General features: G+C 41.3%; 1 protein-coding gene across 1 annotated transcript in view; it reads left to right on the plus strand.

The window, feature by feature from the left end:
* Nucleotides 1-268: 268 nt before the first annotated feature.
* LOC139658437 (MAM domain-containing glycosylphosphatidylinositol anchor protein 1) overlaps nucleotides 269-23,429 on the plus strand; it is a gene marked incomplete at its 3' end in the record, with an annotated part of 55,314 nt that continues 32,153 nt past the window's right edge. The window contains exons 1-4 of the mRNA XM_071536569.1: nucleotides 269-466; nucleotides 1,182-1,302; nucleotides 8,095-8,321; nucleotides 9,903-10,035. Of these exons, the coding sequence (XP_071392670.1) occupies nucleotides 269-466; nucleotides 1,182-1,302; nucleotides 8,095-8,321; nucleotides 9,903-10,035 (679 nt within the window). The remainder of the gene's footprint in view (nucleotides 467-1,181; nucleotides 1,303-8,094; nucleotides 8,322-9,902; nucleotides 10,036-23,429) is intronic.

The following is a 23,429-nucleotide window of genomic DNA, read 5'->3' on the forward strand; positions in this document are numbered from 1 at the left end:
CTAACGTTAGAATAGTCAGCCAAAGTTGCGACTGCATTAGGGAACTATGCTAGCTACAAAAACAATGCCAAATAGCTTATGCTGCGCTATTTGACAACTGACTGAGTGACCACCAGCAGTAGGTGACGGTCTCATTTTATGATAGCGTTACGATTACGTTATCGTATCTTATTAACATCGACATTAATTTAATTAATCATCACCATCGTCGTCATGGCATGGCACACACACTTTCTCCCTGCTCCCTCCCTGCGAGTCCCTGTTTATCATGAAGCTACTCCATGCTTACCGCTTCAACTACACTCTCCTCCTGCTCCTGCTCACTCTGTCCCTCGGCCCTCTCATGCTCACTCTGTCCCTCCTCGGCTTCCCTGTCTCACACCTGCTCCTCTGCCTGCTCCTCTGCCTGGCAGTGGCCATGGCCAGCCACCTCTCCTCCTTCAAGTTCCACCTGTTGCTGCACAATGTCGGGTACTGTAGATATTGAAGCTACTGCAGCAAACATGTCTGTTATTTTTACACATTTGGCGGCATCCGCCTCTAGATTTTTATTTTCCATTTTTTTGGCCCGCAACTTCTCCGCACCCCCCTTGCACTTTTGTTTATCCATTTTGACGCCTTCATCCATCTATAGATTTTTGGCTCTGAGCCACAGTATCTGACACGAGAAACAGAGAGGACAGAGGGGGAGGGATAGGGCCTAGTAAGAGAAGTGATTGGGCCAGCCCAGTGTCAGTTGCTTTATGGGCCGGTCGTTGGCCAAAAATTATTATTTTTTTATTAAAAATTATAAATTAAATTATATTGGCCCCAAGGTGTGTCCAAGGTGCGTCGGCCCACTGGGAAAATGGTATGCCAGATTACCAGTCCACCTCTGTGTTTCGGTAATATCTGTTAAGCACGAATACAGAGTGTTACTCCTCCTTCCCTCTCTTTCTTAAGTACATGCACTCTTTCTTTCTTATTTAATACAGTGCAAATGGATATCAATGCTTTTGGAGAGAATAATACTCTAGCTCTTCTGTGTTGTACAACATCTTATCTATCAGGTACACACACACACTGCCCCCTGCTATCCCCCACACACACGCGCACCGCACCCTATCCCCCTCCACTGCACACTCACACTCAATTGAACCTGTCATATCCTCTTTGGTCCCCTAATGGCCGTCTACTCCTAGAGAGCTATTAGAGTACAGGACGTGTTATTGGAAATCAAAGAGGATTTGGAGTCCAGGGCGCCCTCCTCCAGGGGAAAGCACCCAGCAGAGGTCAACGTGTTACGCAAACACATTCAACTCGGTCAACCCCGGTTCTGAATAAACCGCAGTTTCCATCGTAGGCCACAGTTACACCGGTCACTTCAGTGTGATTTTTGAGGTATGATCATAAAGAGCTGATGTTATGCGGACACATTTCAGGGTCTGTTACACAACTCCTATGGCTGTTATTTAGATCCCTGTCAGTTTTACTTCTACCCATCCTTCCTCTCTGTCGGTTTACATTGCTTATGCCAATGCACATTGTGACTAGATTGTGTCCAGAGTTTGTAACGTCCTGGCAGTTAATGCGTTCTGGCATGATTGGATAATGAAATTTGCATTGAAACAACAAACACAATTTTGTCTCTCTATTAAGTACATTTTCAAGAGCAAACATAACCTAAATACCTGACCAAAAATGCACCCTGTATAAACCTTTGGGGAATACATTTCAGAAGAATGTATCTTAAGTTCCAGTCGGATATCTTGCTACCTTGATTAGCAGACTATAGTAAATTTTGCAGCACGTACTTTGTATGAGAAGGGTTTCCTATGTCACTTTTTAATAAATTGAGATGGATTGAGACCTGAAAATATTACTAGCAAACAGATGGAGAATGCCTGACGATGTTTTCTAAATGATAAAGGAATTCCATTAACACACAGCTTGTCTGATGGGACGTGGGTGCCATGGATTCGCCTAATCAAGACTGTATGAGCAAAATGTATCACAAATTACTTCTGCCCTCGTTGAAGTAATTTGTGTACTATCAGGCAGATAAGACAGTTTGCCAGTTTTTTTTCTCATTTTCTTTATCAGACATTTTCAAATGAAGTCAAGTCAGATTTATTCATAAAGTGGTTCTAAGGAAATTTATGTTTAACAGCCAAAATGACAACAAATTTACAGATAAAAAAAAATGCTACAAAAAACAAAATATTTTTGTATGAAGTCAAAGGTGTGTGCAGAAGGTTTTCTGCAACTATTTTGTCAACAAATACATAAATACACTTTAACTAGATAAATATTAGATAAATAATAGCAGAGAGTTTTTACAAAATGCTTTACAGGAAGCCAGAAAAACAAGAAAAGTAAAAGACATAAGATAAAATAGGAAACACAGTCAGGAGAGAATAGGTTACAAGAAGAATAAATACATTGGTAAAATTAAATGAGATAAAAAACAACAACAACAACAACATAAAAATACAATTAGCTAGCCTTCGGGCAGGACGTCCCACAGTTTAGGTGCCCTGATGGCAAAAAAACACCATCAACTTTAGTCTGGAGTATAGACTGGGGAACAGTCAGAAGAGTCTTACTCTGCTCATGTTCATAGGGAACTAAGAGGTCTGCAGTGTAGCTAGTGGCCAGACCTACCTGCACTTTATACATTAGATTAAAAATCAATTCTGTCTAACTGTTAACCAGTGGAGAGATACTGAAATTGGGGTTATATTGTCTTTTTGTTTGGCACCAGTTAAAATCCTCGCCGCTGCATTCAGACTTTTGAGAGTGACTTTTGATACGTGAGAGTGACTTTTGAGAGGCAGAAACAGAGGGAGTTGCAGTGGTCTAAACAATAGTTGTTGTTTTTTTTGTTTTTTTTTTAAGTTTATTTCTCAATTGTAGAAAACACAACTGCAATACTCTCTTTACCTGTTCTTTAAAAGTCAAGTCACTGTCAAAAACCACTCCTAGGTTTCTGGCCACTGGGTTTATGTTGGGATATAGACTACCAAGATACTTTAGAAAATGATTTCTGGAGGGTCAAATAAGACTATTTCCCATTTGCTGTCATGAGTTGTTAAAAGTATTTGATGTTTTAGTTGTTGTTTTTTTATCTACTGTTTCATTAATTATTCAGTTTGGTGTTGCCATCCATAAATGCATTTCCATCATTTTTTCCCATCACTGTTCTGATTTAATTTAACGGTAATTGAACTGAACAAGGCATTGGGCAATGTGATGCTGAGCTTTATCCACATGCTTTTGTCCAAACTATCATGTTTTAAAGGAGAAACAAAATGTTTTGCTGCCAGCACAATTGTCTGGTGTCTAAGCGGGAAGCAATGCCAGACCGCCTAAATGACTGGAAATTTGGAAATGTAGATGTACATTACAAAGATGTGGCTAACAATAGCAGTGCAGGGGAATTGATCCAAGCAGTGTGCAAAGGCAGGACTTTGGGGAAATCAGAAGCTTCATTAAAGTTTCATATTGTATTTCTGTTCACTTGCAGTTTCATCTTGTGTCTCTATTTACTTAAGGGCCTAAATTGTGTAAATTTAGACTCCCCCTGGGAGCCTGGCTTATGAAAACTTATCAGCAAATTTTCCATGTGGAAACGCTACTGTGGATGTATTGCTGTGAAAGTGTTGTCATTGTCACACCCATTACCTCAGTAAAGGCATTTTGAAAGTAAGGATTCAATTTATTTAGTGAATGCAAAGTCCTGAAACTAAGAGATTGCTTCTGGTCCAGCTATGTTAAGGGTGAATCGGTGGATAGTCACAGATGGGTTTTTTAAAAGTTGGTTTCAGGATAAAAGAAATGTAAGGTTTTTCCATTGCACAAGTGTAATGCACCATACAATGCTCATATACTGGCAGAGTATGTTTTTGTGTTTTGATGACATGCAAGCGATATCTGCTCAGCATTCCAATGCAAAACCAAAGTGTGCCAGTACAGTGTCACACACAGTAGGTCTAATGTGGGTACAACATGGTACTTATGCAATGGAAAAACTCTTAAACTCTCTGTCAGAGTTTTGTGATAGACCATACAGGATGTATAGAGCAAAAAGCAAATTGAAGCACAAGTGGAACACTCTGCAAAAACGTGGGCATCTGAGTGACTGTACAGTATCGGCCCATTTACAGCTACTTAATATTCTTGTGAGAAACTACCTGCATGGCTCTGGTCTCTCTGTGTCAATCTCACTTTCACTTTCTCTGCATTTAACTGTGGAGTGGGAAGGAACAGACAGAATGACAGCAGACAGTCTCTCTCTCACACACACACACACACACACACACACACACACACACAGTTACTCAGCATGTCAACCTGGTCAACCTGGATTCCCCTTGTGCTGCAAGTGCTGGGGTCTATTAAGATCACATAGAAAACCTCCACTGATCAGGCACGAACACACACACACACGCACACACACACACACACACACACACACACACACACACACACACGTATACTCCATTCCAAGTATGCATGTACACATACTTTCTCTCTCACAGTATCTCATACATACACACACACCTGGTAGAACCAAGACAGGGGAGGCTGCCTTTGATGGCTGCCCAGGTTGGAGGGCCTGTTGCTGGCATAGCCTGACAGACAGATTGGAGGTACTTCACTTGAGATCTGCTGTCCGGCTTCCTGCTGGGCCTTTTGTCCCAAGCTGTGGGCTGTCTTTTTTTTTTATAAATGAGAGTGTTCACAGGGAGATAAAAGAATGAAAACAGGTGAACGCTTCAGAGAGAACAGAGTTGTCTAATGGAGAATAATGGGAAACAATATACAGTTTCTATGGCATCCTCTATCCTCGTAGTAAAATATAAAACTAGCCCACAGCATGAGAGTCAGCAGCTCCGTCATTGTACTTTTCATATTGAGAATGTTTCAAAATGTAGTTCAGATTTTTTCACAAATTGTGACTGTTCAGATTCTGTGCTACTTTCCACCCTTCAAAAAACATAGGTGAAGGTATAAACTAATTCACAATAGACCCAGAATAGATCCATAATGGAAGACTTATACCATGGCAACCAATGTAAGGAATTTGAATGACATAGAATATAAAATGCATGATCAAGGCAGGAAGCAGTATGGGTTATCATTTTAAGAAGCCCCCATGGTAAAACTAACACCTTTTTCATAAACATAGCATTGAATAAGGGAGCTTTATTCTGCCACTGTGATAGCATAACACTCCAACTGGGACATTTTCCGTCTTCATTTTCTGACTTCAGTGGTTTTCAAACCTTTTCTTCTGCCCTATTCTTCCTGAAAACCAATTTTGTAGGGCATTGCAGGGTATGCTCCGTTTTTTTGTCTGCTTGTCTAACTAGCCAGCTATAGTATATTCAGCTTTCCTTACTTTTTTCAATGGTATGGCAACATACAGAGTCAGAATACTGAAACAATTAGAAATATGTAGTCAAAACCCTTCAATAAGTGTAAAAACCTTGTTTGTCCAGAATAATTTCGGGAAACCAGAACCAGAATTGTTGGGCTAAATTAATGAGACAGAAGTGCCCAATTGATAGCCTCAGTGACACACTCACTCTGACTCACCCCTCTGTCTTCTGACATCCAGGCTCGATTTCTGCGTAGGCACTGTGACCAGTTTAACAGCATGAGAAACACTTACTGTATATCACATCTTGTAGATTGGTAAATCTTGCCATGGCTCACCTTTGTTTTCTGAACCAAGAGTCTGAAGAATACTGCTCTCATGTGGTTGCCAGTTTGTTGTTGGTGTCACTTCTCCATGTGAAATGACTTAGTTCATGCTGCCTCTGTGTGTTTGTGTGCCAGTCTGCGTGTATAGGCAACAATCAAACAGAATAGTGGGACACAAGCCTGGAGCTCTAACCTTCAAACCACAAAAGTGCTCCGATGCTGAGACTGCAGACACTTTGATGTAGGTCTAGGTGTGTGTGTGTGTGTGTGTGTGTTGGAGACAACTGTGCCCTTTTCAACAGCAAAACAAGCACAACATTTATCCACACTTTAGGCCTCATTCACTAATATGTGGGTAGAAATGTTACTACTTTGCGCACAAAATAAGTGTGCACACAAAATTACCGTCGGATTCATGACGTGCGCACCGGCCAATTTTGTTCCTACCACTGAGCGTATGTTAGTGAATCAGAATCATTCTAAATTGACAGGCACGTGCCCGCTATTTGCAATCAGTATACTGCCACACCCCCATTTCTCTATGTAACGTTTGCCTAGAGGTGTATCATGGAGAAAGCGGTGAAGTTGTTGTAAGAGAGAAGCATGGCCCCTAAAGCAAAAAAGCAAAAGAATTTCACGACTGAAGAAATTTAAACAATCGTGTCCGAAGTGAAAGCCAGAAAAGGCACACTTTTGCAAAGTATTTCCTCGGGAGTGACGATGGTAAAAAAAATGAGGCTTGGGCTGCAATATCTTCCAGCAAGGCTACATATGCCATCTTAACACTTGCTTGGAGGTAAATCGGAATCTTTTATATACCCTGCATGCCTTTTAATAGGCTACCAATTAACCAGTTGGCTACCAATTAACATTGGCTACATATGCGCAATTTCATGGCACTAGAAATTGGTGGGAGTAGCCAATCATTATAGGCCAAATCAATAAAAACAATGAAAATTAAAACTGTTACATTTCAATATGAACATTCTCATATACTCCATTGTAAGCTAGGACTGAGACACTCAGTTTTTATAGTTGAATATTTCAATTATGACAATAATTGATGAGGATGAAAGGGCATCAATTTCATGGTTATTTAATACATTTGGCCAATGCATTACTAAATTAACGGTTTTAAATATTGTTGTCTATTAAAGCCTTTTTTAAATGATTGTGGTTTTAATATGCTATGCATTTAGTTAAAAGGTGTGTGTTTACATTTTCTAAGACAGCCGGGCCTTCATCATTTGTGCATACGCATGGTCTGAGGTAGTTCTAAATTTGTTTGGAGTACGGACAAATTCAGGTAAGACAATATTGATGAATCCCGGATTTGTGCGTAAAATGTTCGTACACACGGTTTAAGCACAGATTTGTGTGTACGCACTGTTTGTGAATGAGGCCTATTGTTTTTCTCAATTGTAACATTCACAAGTGGGAAGAGGAAGACGCACCGATGCAACACCAACCAATACAAATGCAACTCTGCTTCCTCCAAAACATGGGGCCCTGCCACGCTCACATCTGATGATGTCAAGTAACATATTAGCTACACTCCCATCTCTCCTCTTTTCTATGTCACACACCAAGCCTTCCCCGATAAGAGTACAGCAGGTGAGATGGGAGAGAAGAGAGGAACATAGGACAGAAGAGAGGAGGGCAGATGGAAGGAGAGGAGTGGGGTGGCAGGTCAGAGAAAAGGAGAGAAGAGGAGAGGTGCTGCCTTGGGCTTGGCAGAAATTGTCCCCGTGATGGTTTGAAGTCCTCAATGTTCCAATTAGGCGGCAAAGAATCGGGATTACACACACACACACGCACACACACACAACTCTGCCCTCTAAGAGATGGAGGGAAGGAGCGAGGAGGAAGGGATAGAGAGGGAGGGACGGTGATGAGGAGTGAAAATGACAGTGAGTTTTGGAGAGATGGCAGAAAGCAGGGGAGAGCAGCCTCCATGCTCGTGACAGCAGCTGAAATCCTATCCACTGGAGGAAAGGGAGATGACACTCCCATGGAGGAAACGACAGAGGGGAACGAGGGAAGTGGGGGAATGGGATAAAAAATGCCAGGAAAAAGAAGAGAATCTAGGATGTGTGTGAGAGCCACAGCGAGAGGGGGGAACGCCAAAACACAGACAGATTGTTTGGACATTTGCGCTCGCCAAACCCCATCCCTGCCATAGATAATATTGCCTACATCTGTGCCCAAAAAAGTCAACTATCCACCAGCTAGCTTTAACCACACATACTCTGAAGAATTTGTGCTTTTAATAAAACTGCACCCTGTGTGGTTTTCTCTGTGTACGTGCATTGTGTGCGTGCATTGCCACAATTCATTCTGAGGCCTTAATGAACTAGCTTCTTGAGTGTAATAACCAATATTCTTCCCCCAGCAGCAATTTCTGAGTCTCTTCTGTTTTTTCTTTGCATTTTGCAGACCTGGACAAACCGGTGCTGACGGTGCACCAGACCATCAGCGATGTGCGTGGCAGTTACTACCAGGAGAAGACGGTGTTCCTGCGCTGCACCGTCAACTCCAACCCGCCCGCCCGCTTCATCTGGAAACGCGAGAACACGGCCATCGAACAGAGCAAGGACAACGGAGTGGACATCTACGAGCCGCTCTACACACAGGTGCAACACAAACACGCAGTGCCGACGCACAGGCAGACATGCAGTCACTTCCCACTTTCTCAACACTCTTCTCCTGGAGAAGTGCCTCACAAGAGGCTCTCCTCACCAAATCATATTCCCTCTCCCATGCCTTCCTCCTCTACTCACTGTAATTGTTACTCTTATCTTGAAAGGAATCGTTCTTTCCTTCTACCTCTCTGCCTGGCTCTTATCTTTTTTAAAATTTCTTTCCCTACCACCTCTATCTTACATGATCATCCTGCGGTCACAGGGACATTGTCAGGATGCAGCGGACCTGACCCTGGCACTCCTTACTGTTGGTCGCTTGTAACATTGACAAACAAGGAATTGAAGCTTATTCTACTACTGCACACATTGGAATTCTCTCTGAATAAGACTGTGTCAGCCTACACCCTAAAATGTGAAATGTATACACAAATAGATTATGCATACACATAGGCATAGATACAGCTATGCGCACATTCAAACAGATGGGTCGTTATTTCCTCTTGAGTTCCATGATCTTTCTCCTTTTTTCTCTATATCTTTCTTTCATTTCATCTGTCTCTCTCTCTCTGTCAGTAGCCATTTCTAGTGACACAGTCAGTCAGTTAGCCAGCCGGTGTGTCAGCCATCCTGCCAGTCACGCAGCCAGTCAGCCAGTCACACAGCCAGACAGTCACCAGTCACCCTAACCCATACCCAGTCAACCAACCAACCAACTAAACAGTCGCTCAGCCAGATCTCCCAGCCTCAGTCCACAGTCCTTGCATCGGCACAATTGTTCCTTTTTTCTCCACTTATCAATGCATCAGCCAGCCACAAAGCAGTGCCCCCTGAGTTCAATTAGCCAGGCAGCACAGCTCCTCCCAAGGCCGACAAAGGAGCTGTTAGCCCAGCACCTATCATAGCAGACAGACAGTTACATCAAATATGAAGTCTTGATCTGGAGTATCATCAGTGGTGTTGAGAGAGATGTGTGACTGCGTCTGTGTGTCCAAGAGAGTGTGTACTAATGTATAAAAGAGAGGCACAGAGAACTGGCTTGTGAATAGGCAGAGAGAGGACAGATGGATTTAGGTCATATTATTGTAATGAAGATCAGATTATTTTCATTTCTCTGATGGTCTCGTGCGAAAGCCGTTTGAAATTCATCATTCATATAACTCCCCAGATCTCCCGTGCCGCATTGCTTCAGTTGATAATCAGGGCATGTCAGACATAGACAAACACAGTGTGTGTGTGTGTGTGTGTGTGTGTGTGTGTACACGTGTGTGTGTGTTGATTTGAGTGTGTCTTTGACCCTATTTATCATACTGTGGCTCATCAAAAATTGAAGTGACTTTTACCCAAGATCACAACCCAGTTTAGAAAAGACTCAAAATAGAGGACTTTGAGCATATTTCTCATTGATATTATATATTATATGACTTAAAATGTTTATCTATATGTAATAACAAAACATTAACCAATTGCCCCACATTTCCCATAAGATACTATATGGTAAGTGTTTTAACATCTGGGCATACGTGTGTGTCTGTGTGTGTGTGTGTGTGTGTGTGTGTGTATTGCCCTGTCTAGGGTGAGACCAAGGTGCTGAAGCTGAAGAACCTGAGGTCCAAGGACTTTGCCAACTACACCTGTCAGGTGTCCGTCCGTAATGTGTGTAACATTGAGGATAAGTCGGTCACCTTCAGGCTCACCAATGCTACCAGTAAGTTGGCTGATTGCCTTTTAAATGTTTTTCATGTACAGAGAAACAGACACACACACACCGATAAAATGTGTGTGCACAGACATGCATATGCATTCTCCCCTCCTATATTTTGATTTCTTGCTTTATGTTCCCTCCTCTCTTTCTCTCCGTTTGATGCTCCCACCTCATCTGGCTTGGCTTAAGAATCTCTCACTCACACACACACACACACACACACACACACAAACACACACACGCACACACGTACAGGAAAGAGAGCCTAGTGTCCACGCGCTCATACACATACCACACACCTTGTATTCTCTCTCTCTCTCTCTCTCTCTCTCTCTCTGATATACCTCCATCTCCTCTTTGCTTGTGCAAGAAAGACCTTTCCCCTTTCATCCTCTCTTTCTCTCTCTTTCTCTCTCTGTCTTTCTCCCTCCCTCTGTCTTTCCTCTCTCTCTCTTCCCTTGTCCCTTTGTCTCTGCCCTTTGACTTTCCACTCAGAATCTCTCTCCATCTTTCCCTCTCTCCTCCTGTCTGACTCTCAGTGCGCTACATTGTCTATCTGTCTTGTTATTCTCTTGCTGAGAGCTCATCTCAGGGCCGTCAGCTGTAATTCAGTTGTCACACTCCCTGTTATCTCCCATTCAGTCTACACCGCTCTGTCCATCTCCACTCTAGCGCCTGGCAACTCTGTTACTTTCGACAACGTTGTTGCCGTCGACAACCCTGCCAGGTTTGTTATGGTTGGACTGATACACCCTAAAGCAAGGGCCACATGCTCTTGCAGTATTTTGCTCTTCTTTTCCAGGCGCGTTTCTTTTTTCCCTCTCTCCTTTTTGCCTCATTTTCAAAATGCCAGCCAGGCCAGTTTTATGTTGGTAAATCTAGCTGGTAAAAGACAATTAAGTAATTTATTATAGCCATTTTCCGTCAGTTCTCAGTTCTTTTTCGCTCCTTTTACTAATGTCAGTGTATTCCTTTGAGTTGGTCTCAATAGGCCCTTGGTATCCATTTATATTTATAGAAACTTAGAATTATAATTCTGGCTCTATTTTGATCCCTATAAAGCTGCAGTATAACCGTGGAAAGAGTACTAAGTTTGTTTTCCACATAGGTCAAGAGCCAATTGAAGATGAAAGGGCTAAATGGAGAGGCTTATTCAGGGCTTCAGGGCATTTGTTCTCCTCTCTTGTCCTCTTCAGGGTCAGAATGTCTGTACAAATAAGCATTAAAGACATGAAACAGCAAGCTTGTAGTGACATCCGTTGGACAGAATGGAGGTGGCAGCAGGCTGTAGGTAAGAGAAGCCGGCTAGAGACCAGAACGTTGGTTGTTCAAAGCCCCAGACTGGCTGGGAAATGGTGGGTGTGAAAAGTAAATGACTACCATGAACAACTATCATCGATGTGCCCTTGAGCAAGTCCATTTATTTCTATAGCCCTTCATCACAAGCATGTCTTAAAGGACTTTACAGAGAAAGACCCTGGATCAAACTGATCAACAATCTAATTGAAGTACACTTCTGTACACATTCCTTACATAGTAAGTTTCAAGAGTTTGGTTTCTCATTATTATTAAAGTGTGATGAAAAGACCATGTATGAATGTGAGCTAAAAGACGGTTCATGTCATCAGGTATGTGGTGGCGTAGGTAGTTTTAGGTTGTAATGGGAGCACTCCTTCCAAAACAGCATAAAAAAAACTTAAAAAACCCTCAATTTTATACATTCTTTTTTTAAAACTTTACATCTTACATTCTTTATATTTACGATATTTTGTTACCGCAGTGTGACATCTTGCACAATTTGGACAGTCACTAAAGACTAAAGAGATATAAAGGTTTATTTTTTTTTATACCGAAGGCCACAATTTCTCACGTCTTTGCTTTCAGAGGCGGAATTGAAGGAGAGGTTATCAATTGAGCAATAAGGCCTCTTTCAGACAGGAGATAAATCTTCCCAGGAGTCTCCAAAAGAGCAAAGGACGGACAGATAAAGAACTCAAAGAAAAAAAGTCCATGTGAAAGTGGGAAGGTGGGGAAACAGACAGAGACCACTCTATGAAAGACCAAGCATGAAAAAGTGATGACCGACTGTGCAGACAGACAATGAAAGAGGGAAGGTCAGACAGACAGACAGACAGACAGACAGAAAGGCTGAGCATGAATGGAGCTGGAGACAGTTCATTAGACAGCAAAGTGAGAGAAGGACAAGGCCAAGTAAAAAGCCCCAGAAAGCACAACAGAATGCCTCTAATGAATTAAACTCAGGTGAATACAGCTCCCAGACATGTATTAATTAGACGAGACAGCAGTTAGGCCCAGAGATACAAAACAGCAGATTATGATGAAAGAGAAACCTTTTTAATAGAGAGAAAACAGAGAAAAAGTGTGAAAGGAAAAAAAACAAGAAAGGAGGCAGGAGGAGGAGGAGACTTTCACCTTTCAGCCCCATTTATACACTTAAAAATCCTAATGCAGATAGATTTCCAATTGTGTCATGGTTCTGTTGATATATTTGAGCACTTCAGTTTCTGTATTACACACAGTACTTTAGTATTACACAATTAGATGTAAAAATGTTTGCCTATCCCTTTGAAGGAACAAGATCAGAGTGTAGGTAGGGGTTCATTTTCTTGCTCAAGTCACTTTGATAGGGATTGGCTGCTGCGGGGGTCAAGTGAATGGTCTCTTTAACCACTAGTACCCTGCCATGTACTTTGATAACATGTTTCTTCACCCAGAAACCATTGTGTTGTAAAAATGTCACAAATACACATGTGTCAGTCAGTAGCAGAATCCACAGGTTCTGTTATTTGCATTAGGATTTTAATGCTGCCATGTCAGAGGTTTTCCTCACTCTCTCTTACCCTACTTCTTCTCTTTCGTCTGTGTGCTTCCTCCTCTCCTCTGCTGGACTCCTGTGGCTGAGATCAATACTCTCCCCAGGGCTCAGTCAACACACAGGCACACACACACACACACACACACACACACACACACACACACACACCGCAGTGGGCCAATCAATGCCCTGGCTGGTGCTGGCGACAGGGCTCCGAGAGATGCCTGGACAGCCAATCTGTCTGGACCTCACAGCCTCACAGAGGGAAGAGAAACACACTACTTAATGTGTGTGTTTGTGTTTGTGTGTGTGTGTGTCTGAGAGAGAGAGAGTGAGTTAGAAAGAAAGAAAGAAAGAAAGAAAGAAAGTGTACGAAAGAAAGAAAGAAAGAAAGAAAGAAAGAAAGTGTACGAAAGAAAGAAGAAAGGGTACAACAGAGAGAGAGAGAGAGAGAGAGAGATGGATAGAGAGAGCCTGCATGTGGTTGGCTGTTTGTGTGCGCGTCTCTATCTACTCCCCGACCTGTTCCCCAGGGCCGAGCCCGCTGACGGGATGAACGGACAGCCTTAGGACTCACTCCCAGTGGAGGATGGAGGGAGGAAGAGGGAGGGATGGAGGGATAGGGAGAGAGAGGATGAGAGAGAGGATGAGAGATCGAGACAGACAGAGGAAAGGAGAGAACGAAAGAGAAGACAGGCAGATAAAAAGACAAGCAGAGACTGTGACTATGGTTACACTTGACAGTTCAGTGCAAGTTTTATCATCTGATCTTGCCAGGATGCATTAAGTGACAAAAAGTGGATTTTACTCACACTGCTATTGAATATTCAAGACCAGGTTTAGAACTGGTCAGGCTCGCTTTGCAATTGGAATTCCATGTAGTCTGAACGCCATGCAGCCACAATGTGCATACAAGCAAAATAAAGAGATGGAGATGGAGAGTGGGGAAAAAGTCATTCAGCCATAGCAGACACATAATAGCCATTTTCAGGCAAAGTATGGACACATATGATGAGGTGATCTCCTAATCTGATCTTTAGACTCAGATCTCAAAAATCATGTTGACATGACAAGTGTAACCATAGTCACACACAGGAGGATATGCAAATAACAGAGAGAGAGATAAAGGGAGGGAGAGAGAGAGAAGCAGATGGATGGAGAGACAGATAGATTGAGAAAAAAAGAGAAAGCCAGAGAAAAAAGGTAGACACTGTTTTTATCCTCTCCTCTATAATATTCATCTAATGAGCGTATTTTGTTGTTTTCCACAGAGCCCCCTGTTGTCCCTGTGGCGTCAATCACTGCGTAGATTAGATTCATCCAACTAGGTCACGGCATCACCGCTGATTCACCGCACTAGGACAAGGGGATTGATTGATTTTTATATCATAATCCCAGCCTGGGTTTTGAGCACGGGGCTTCTGCCCTCCGGTAACCGACGACAGCGGCCAAATCCTCTTCCCCTGCCCCTCATAAAAAGAACATGGGGCATTGCTCCACAGCTTGTCATGCCATTTAAAGTGGCATGGAGGGGGGTGAGGGGGTGAGGGGGCGGGGCATAGGGAAGACCGGGATGTGTTGAGGGATGGAGCAAAAGATTAGATTAGATTAGATTAGATTGACTTCCACCGTAATTGAAATTTGACTTTGGCTTGTCCCACATACTATTTGTAAAAAAAAAAAAAAAACAGACGACGAAATGTACATACAAGGCATATAAAAGATACTATAGTGCATACAGAATGGTAGCAGCAAGAGAATCACTATATTACTGAGAATGTTGCATTGTAACCTTAATGCAGGTATTTTCAAAGGCTGGGTCATGCTGCAAACATTGATCTTGGGGATGCACATATAGTAAGACCCTACGGTATATTGTAAGGTAGACTGAAAAAACATAGAGTCGAGACTAGATTAGCCTACATAATAGCCAACAACATTATTTACTTTCAGTCACTTTTTCCCTTTTCTCTTTCCCTTTGAGAAAACGTCTGAAATCCACTGCAGCACAGGAGGCCCATTCTGTCACTTTGGTTAGGACAAGTTTTGCTGCAAGGCAGAAATTCAGGGAAATAATGCTGTTGTCTTGAATTAATTTGAAGCCAAAAAGTTCTTGTACCACAGTGTTAATTATTAATCAGACCCACAACGGGTTTGTGGTCGGTCTCCTGCACATGACAACAGCACTCGTATTTAATGAGCCTGGAAAACAATCTTTTGTCCGTGATTTTAAAATGATAACCACCCAGGCTTTTGGACAATAAATGGTTATTTATAGCCACTGTATGGAATAATGGTATATTGAGAGAGAGCTCCTCCCTGTATTACAAGAGACAAAACAATAATAAAAATAAGGGATAACATGCACACCTGGCTGTGCTTAACTGTCACGCTGCAAGCAGTTGTGAAACTGACTTCACTGCTGGATTAATGAAAGTGATTTATATATTCAGGAGGCATCTGACAGTTTCATAGTGCTGTGCCTCTGATGAGAGGAAACTTGTTCATTACACTGCTCCATGTGTTAAAATAGGTGATAATTTGCAAATGCTGCAGTGATTTTTTTTTTTCCGTATTGTAGGTTTAAATGGAATAACACGTTGATCATGGGAAAACTAAACATTGCTACGTGACACTGTTGCAAAATCTTAAACGTAAAATTTTTCCTTTCCTGAATACTCTTGGCAACAGTTGTGTTGGAGATAATACACACACACACACACACACACACACACAGTGATTTAACGCTGTTGACAACATTTGAGCAGACTGAGTTAGCCAGTAAATCTGAAGGATAAGAGAGATGATTCAATCCTTTATCGATTACTGTACCTCTGACTGTCCCTTTACAGTAATGTGATACTGGCACAAGTGTGTAGTATATATTATTATCTCAATAGGTGGAAAGTCCTATTGTGTACAAATTCCCCCGTGAAGAGCTTAGGAGCAACGGGCAATCTGTTCAATAACCCTGTAATTCTCAGTACTTTAGTTCTCGCGAAACTCTGTAGTAGGACATTGTATGGCATTTGTATGGTCGGCTTTATGTCAGGGTGTAATCCATGTGAATGGGCATGTGGGAGAGAGAGAGAGAGAGAGAGAGAGAGAGAGAGAGAGAGAGAGAGAGAGAGAAATAAGAGAGAGAGAGAAATAACAGTCCCTTCTAGCTGTAAAAGCTTACACATGGTCAACATCATCATCTGTTCATCTATTATCCATATGGGTAACATTTTACAATAAGGGTACACTAAGTTAAGGGTTAGTTAATGCTTAATAAGGGTTAGTTAATGCTTAATAAGCATTTACTTAATAATTAACTAACCCTTAATTAATGTACCCTTATTGTAAACTGTTACCCACCTAGGATACTTAAATAACATCTCCCTTGTTGCATTGTGTTGTTTCTATTCCAAATCTTGAGTTCATTTATTTAGCCAACAAGACTTTAACACAAATGTATTTTCTGCAAGGACAAAAGTTAAAGTTAAGTCTCTGAAAACAGTCCATCTCAACAGCAATATACAGTATGATTATCTCCACCAGTCTCACATCCATTCAAATCAGGAGTCTCAGCGCAGGGATGTACAGCCATGCCATTGTTACTCCTTCTTTGCCGTGTAAACCTGTTATTTGCTTGTAAGGCTGGTTTGAAAGTGATCATTGTCTCGTTGGAGGGGGCTATAAGGATTTTGGGCACTAGCTGAGCGAGTCAGGTCGACTGCCACCTCTGCACTCTCTCCATTAGCACCGGTCCAGTTCTATTATTTATTGCTTTAATTATCCAAGGAAGTTTGACTGAGCACGCAAGCTCTTCTCAGCAACGCTCCGCTTCACTCACACAATTACACACATTTACACCTAGGAGCTTCCCTGTACAGCTATTCTGTACTACTGTTGGGCACTGAGCAGCTCCACTGGACCGAGGAGGGGAGCTTGTTCATTGTACCCACCCAGATTATCCCATCCGGTCTGGGATTTGACTTGGCAACCGTCTGGTCACAAGCCCACTTCTCTAAACTCTATGCTACCGACAACCGACGTGCCAATTCTAGCTAGTGAGGACACATTTCTGCCTGCCTGTCCTAAAAATACTGGCCACAAACTGGCGGGTCATCAAGATTTCCATTGTTTTTAGTCTGCCAGTCAAACTGTCTGTTAATTCTACTTCACCATTTCCAGAGAATACATGTGCCTGGACTGTCAGAATGCATTTTTGCTCAAGGTTGAAGTTGTCTACAGTTGTTTTCATCCTATTGTGGTTTGAAACATTATTTTTTAACTGCAGTTATTGTCTTGCAAGGCCTTTTCAATTCAGTCAATAGATACTTCTAAACACAAGCGCACATGTACAAGTACACATGTAAATGTGTGGACACAAGCATCCAGATACAGATAAACACATGCACACAAACACTTCACATGATGAATGAACACAGAGGCAAGAAACACACACACACACACACACACACACACACACACACACACACACACACACACACACACACACACTAATACTTTTCTGCTAGTTATGTATTCTTTGTCTTCTTTCAAAACACTCTTTCTCATACTGTTTTAATATCTGTATTTCTCTCTTTTATTCTTATATTCATTTAGATTTTTTATTGTCCATCTTCACAAGGCAATTGAACATAAACCGCATGCCATTCCTAAATATCCACGCATAGCACACATAGAGAGGTCAGAGCATGAGGTTGGCCACAGTGCAGCGCACCTGGAATACTTTGGGGTTCATCTCCTTGCCTTGCTCAAGGCCATTTTGTCTGTGTTGGTGGTCACTGTAGATGTAATAGAACCTAAATCTGGAACATGCCCTGCAGTTGGTGCTGAGGATCAAACCTTTGAACAGCAACAGCAACTTTTTGGTTAGTAGTCGCCATCCCCACCTCTAGGCCAGCCTGCTGCCCCATCACTTCATTGGCTGACCAAGCAGTGCCAGCTAATGTTCCCGGGTGCAAGACACAAACCTACAGCACACACCTGTAGGCTCTTGCTGTCTCGCACTCCTCTACCTACACCTTTGTCTCTTTATTTCGGGCCTTTCTTCCCCTGTATCCCTCTGCCTTTTCTTCACACATTAATTCAGGTCTGCACTCCAGGTAGAGGTAATGCAGCAAGACAGGAAAGAAGTCATAGAGAGACAAATGCAGAGAAGGGAAGAATGAGAGAGAGACAGAGGGAGGGGAAAAACACAGATATTGAGACAGAAGTGACAAACTGACAGAGAGGGAGAGAGAGGGAGGGAGAAAGTGTGAGAGTGAAAGAGAGAGGCATTTGTTACCTGGTTGTAAACCGCTGTGCTGCACATAAATCCCATTACTTTGGGAAGAGCGCTGGCTGATCCCACCGTTCCCGACACCCACGCATCCCCAGGAAATTGAAGCTATAATTCTCAAATCCTCGGCGCCTTCCCTCCCCTCGCTTCGCTTATACTGTTCCCTAGATTTTTTGTAGTCTTTTCTTCCTGCCAGACCTTCTTTCCACTCTACTTTTGCCCTTTCCTGTTCTTGGGAATCTTTTATTGGTTGCGCAAATGAGTACTAGAGCCCCTGAATAGTCTGCAGGAAATGCTATAAAGTGCCAGCAGTGTGTGTGTGTGTGTGTGTGTGTGTGTGTGTGTGTGTGTGTGTGTGGTTGAATGCCTTGTATAATCGACACACATGCCCTGGGGCCCAGATCACCACCGGCCCCAAGAAATCCTGGATTTGTGTGTAGATAAATTTGAAATTTAAAATGTTCCCTCTTGTACAAATTTGCATCCTATCCCGACTATCATCAGTAATTGGTTGTATTGCGGGGCCCGGGGCAGTGGCATGACCTGGTGATCAGTGAGGCCGTCTCTGCACTGGATGGCCAGGGTTTGATCCTCTGTCTGAACAAACAATACCTGCCAAGTGTCCTAGAGCAAGATATCTGCTCTGGAAACACTGCGCTACCTGGCCCACCCTTGGTGATCAATAAAGTGTGTCAAATAAGGATAAATAAGTTGAGCAGTTTTAGTGCTGTTTGCCAAACCTATCTGAAGGGCACTTGACTGGTTGGATACTTGATGGGGCAGACACACAATGTCAAGGGTCGAATGTGTGTGTGTGTGTGTGTGTGTGTGTGTGTGTGTGTGTGTGTGTGTGTGTGTGTGTGTGTGTGTGTGTGCGTGTGTGTGCGTGTGTGTGCGTGCGTGTGTGTGTGTGTGCGTGTATGTGTTTCCATACTGTATTGTCCAAGTCTGAATTATTTTGAATTAAAAAAACATGAGTAAATTCCTCTTTGTGGCTTGCAGTATAGGGATACTTGGTAGTTACTCACAGTATTAATTCCAGGTTTAGATACATAAAATAACAGACTTAGTACATTTGCTGTTATTTAATGTTCTCTATTCATTTTCTGCATCAGCTTAATCCTTTTCAGTGTTGCGGGGGTGGGTGCCTATCACATTATAGGAGGCAGAGAAACTCCCTGGACAGGTTGCCAGTCCATTGCAAGGCTAACACAGATAGACAGACACTGACATTCATACCTATAATCAATTTACAGTCTCTATCTCAATCTACCCGACTTGCATGTCTTTTGAATGTGGGAGGAAGTCGGAGCACTCGGAACAACATGCACACTCCACAGAGGAAGGGGCATGGATCAAACCAGGTCCTTCTTGTATTGATGACAGTGCTTATCACTGAGCCACCATGCCGCCTCACTCATTTAATTAGTTTAAATTACATTTCTCTCATTTTGATGTATCATGCCTTAGCATAATTGATTCTGTAACATACAGGCCTGTGCTACAATCTAATCCCGCTGAACTGTGAAATTTTATTTCACTGTATCTGTATTTAACAAACAAACAAACAAACAGAGAAACAAACAAGCAAACCAAAACAGTTGTCATGCAGGCCAGTTTGATACTTTGAAAGCCCTTTAGGCCCACAGGGGGTTATTTTCCTAGCATTGTGATGTGATACAATGGGAGCCGACAGTGCTATTTATTCGCTGATTGCAGTTGTTACACCATTGAAATTTCTTGTCAGCTTGAGAGCCATCACTATGAGAGTTGGCCAAAGAGAGATCCTATTAGTATTAATGTTTCTGCATGCACAGTTTTGAGCGCCTGCTTGTGTGAGTACAAGCGTGTCTATGTGTGTGCCCGGCTTTGTGCACAATGCATGCATGAGTAGATACGTGCATCTGTATACTAGTGCTTTGAGTCTCTCCGCGGCTCTTTCATTATGGCGATTGCAATCTGTTAAAGGAGAGATTAGATGAGAGGATGTACTGCGCAAAGTCTATTAGAGGAATGAATTGCTTCCTGTTTTGTGTGGGTCATTCTCTCACAGGGGATTAACTCTCTCTCAGGTTGATAAAAGCCTGGATTCTGCCCCCTCTAGTCCTCCAGAGCTCATTTAAACACCCTGGGGTCTTTTTGAATATATCAGTTATGGATATATGCACATTGATTCTTGAAACGTAGGACTTGGTCATGGTAATCTGCCTTGAATTTCTACATCCCATTGTACTACAAAATAGAGGTACACTGGTATATTTTTACATTTTTTTACAAGTATTTTTCTTCAAAATACTTAAATATATATTTAAGTATTTATATATATAAATATTTAAAACCCATGTATTATTGGCACACCACATCCATTCTTGTATCAACAGCGGACTTAATCAAAATCAGAGTGAATAAATGTCTTTGTTCCAAAGAAATGAACATAAAACATTTAATCTTTAGTTGATCCATAATGCAAATATAAATAAAAGGACAGCTCCTAAATTCCCAAATCGATTGACAGAGGTCTTGATACAAGGACTGATAGGATGCAACATAGATGGGCTTTACAGTCTTTACAGTCAGTCAAGTATATTATTTTGCTGTAGGGAGTTGGTGTATATTTGTGTCACTTGTAAAAATTGGAGAATAATTCACCCAAACCTAGAGTAATGTAGAAATAATACTTGGTTATTTTTGATCTACAGGTTATTGCTTACAAGAATATACAGTGCAAATGTACAGCAAATGCATTTGAAAAAGATTCTGGACTTAACCATATCAGATTGAAGTGGTGGTGGGATTTAGGAGGGCTCTGTACATGGATAAATGTTTCTAGACCATCTCACCTTCAGTGGTTAGTGGTTTTCAGAAGGATCAGCAGCTCACACTGGTCAGCTCTGACCTGCCTTCCTATCTGCTGACCACAGAGGGACAAACACAATGTCAGGAGAACCACAGTGTCACACAATTTGTGACTGCTGAGATAAAAACTAACAATAATAATAATAATTTGTGCTTCTGGAAAAACTGACTTTATATCACAGGCCAATTTCGAATTTGCAACCTCTAGAGTCATCTAGTCTAGTTACTATTTTTATCTCTGTATTTCAATACTTTCATTTTCGATTCTTACTTTCGATGGAGTAAATAATGTAAGAGATGGTCAAGGAAGTATAAGCTATTATCAAGGCACTTTTACCAATAAGCAGGAAGCATTGCTAAGGATAGAGAGAGCTGAGTGGTCCAAATGAAAGCCGGAAACATTTTATGCTCTGAAAACAAGTTCACTGAAGGCAAATATTGCTGCAAGTAATTCATTACTCAGGTTAGGTTAGTTTGAGTGTGACTCTGAGGTTAGATTTGTTTATTTACTATAAGAAGCAAGCCAAACCTACTGGAGAGTGTAAGCCTCTTTCATCTTTCTTCATCCGCTGAATTGGAATGAATTCACATTGGCAGGCAAAATAGATGTTTTGTAACTCATTATTGTGTGTATGTGTGTGTGTGTGTGTGTGTGTGTGTGTGTGTGTGTGTGTGTGTGTGTGCGTGCATGTGTGTTTGTGTGTGACTTTTTTAGCATTTGTGCCAGAAGAGAAACAGCATCCAAACAAGGAACATATATCAAACAAATTAATTAATATACAGAATCACTGTGAAAATTACTGCAACGGCTTCACTTGCCAAGCTCAACAACTTTAGAAGAGGTAATGCTGTGGGATTTTAATTGGTTTAACCTTTACCTCTAGAATGACCCTGGAAACAAATTTGGTCTGTAAACAGTTTCTCCAAGAGTGATGTGTCATTATGGCTCCTTATTCTAACTGAAACATATCCAGCAACCGCGGGCTATAGATAGAACAGAGTTGACGCCTGCTGCATGATATCTTGTACCTTGCCTTTGAAGAGTGACAAAACTCATTATCTTATATAACATGGCAAGTTGGTGAAAAATACATTCGGAAATTAACCAGGCAAGTTGACTGAGCACACTTTAACCAGGTGAAATGATAATTACATCAGTCTTATTTACTGCTATGACCTGGGCAAATAGTTACAGGGAGAGGTTAACATTTTTTTTTTATTGTAGTTGATGAGGGAGGGGGAAGCATTTCCATTTCACTCCACCAACCAGATTTTTCGAGCCACTCCAGGGATTCAAACAGGTGAATTTTTGGTCACAAGCTCATTTCTCTAGACATTACCCTCCTGTCACCCCATTTACCTCCTGGGGCAAGATATGCACAAACCTATTACAATAGTAGGTTACAGATAGAACAGAGTTGCTACCTATTTCATGTTAACTGGAGCATTTTGAATGCATTGAAAAGCACATAGAATTACATTTACATTTTAGGTAATAACACCACAAAACAGTTCGGTTTTGTCCATGATCATTTTATTCTTATTTGACGATTTATTTGATGATTATCATTTTTCTTCTTCTTCTTCTTCTTCTTCTTCTTGTTATTATTATTATTATTATTATTTAATAATAAGATTATTATTATATTATATATTATATTATTATAATATATATATTATAATCATCATATCATATCATATCATATCATATACAATATGTTATATTAATATTATATATTGATATATAATGAATATATATTAATATATTATATTATATATTAATATATAATTAATATATTAATATATATTATTATATATTATTATATATTATATTATTATATTATTATTATACGATTATTATTATTATTTGATGATTATTTGATGATTTATTCTTATTTGATTTGATTATTTCTTATCTTATTTGATGCTATAAATCTGTTTATGGTAATATATAATGCAATGTTTTGATGACATACAGAACCTGTTTTTCCAAAAAAGGTCCCAATCATTATGGCCAGAGTAACCACTGAAGAACCATAGTTTGATTTTGAGTATATTCATCTATTTCAAGTGATTCTCATCTCTATACCTCTATATGCCAATCATACATATATGCAAATGTCCATGTCAGTGTGTGTGCACATGCTGGTTTCGCTGTCACTGTGGATGTGCGTATGTGTGTTCCCTTCCTCCTTCCCAGCCTCCACTTAGATGATTAATGTCCGCTTTTTCTTTTTGCCCTTTCCCCCTCTCCCGCTTCAGTCCTGTCTTTTATTCTCTCCTTCCTCTTGAGCTGTTCGGTACTGTACTGTGTAGTCTGTGCCCCTCTCTCCCACCGCTCTGCCCTTTTTTGTATTTTGAAACTGCTGAGCTCCAATCGATCTCTGTCTGGAAAAGGATTTTTTTTTTCCT

Source organism: Centroberyx affinis, unplaced genomic scaffold, assembly GCF_046629955.1.
Source record: "Centroberyx affinis isolate AG114_WGS23_722 - 3 ecotype Tasmania unplaced genomic scaffold, CSIRO-AGI_Caff_v1 ptg002906l_1, whole genome shotgun sequence".
Taxonomy (NCBI): domain Eukaryota; kingdom Metazoa; phylum Chordata; class Actinopteri; order Beryciformes; family Berycidae; genus Centroberyx; species Centroberyx affinis.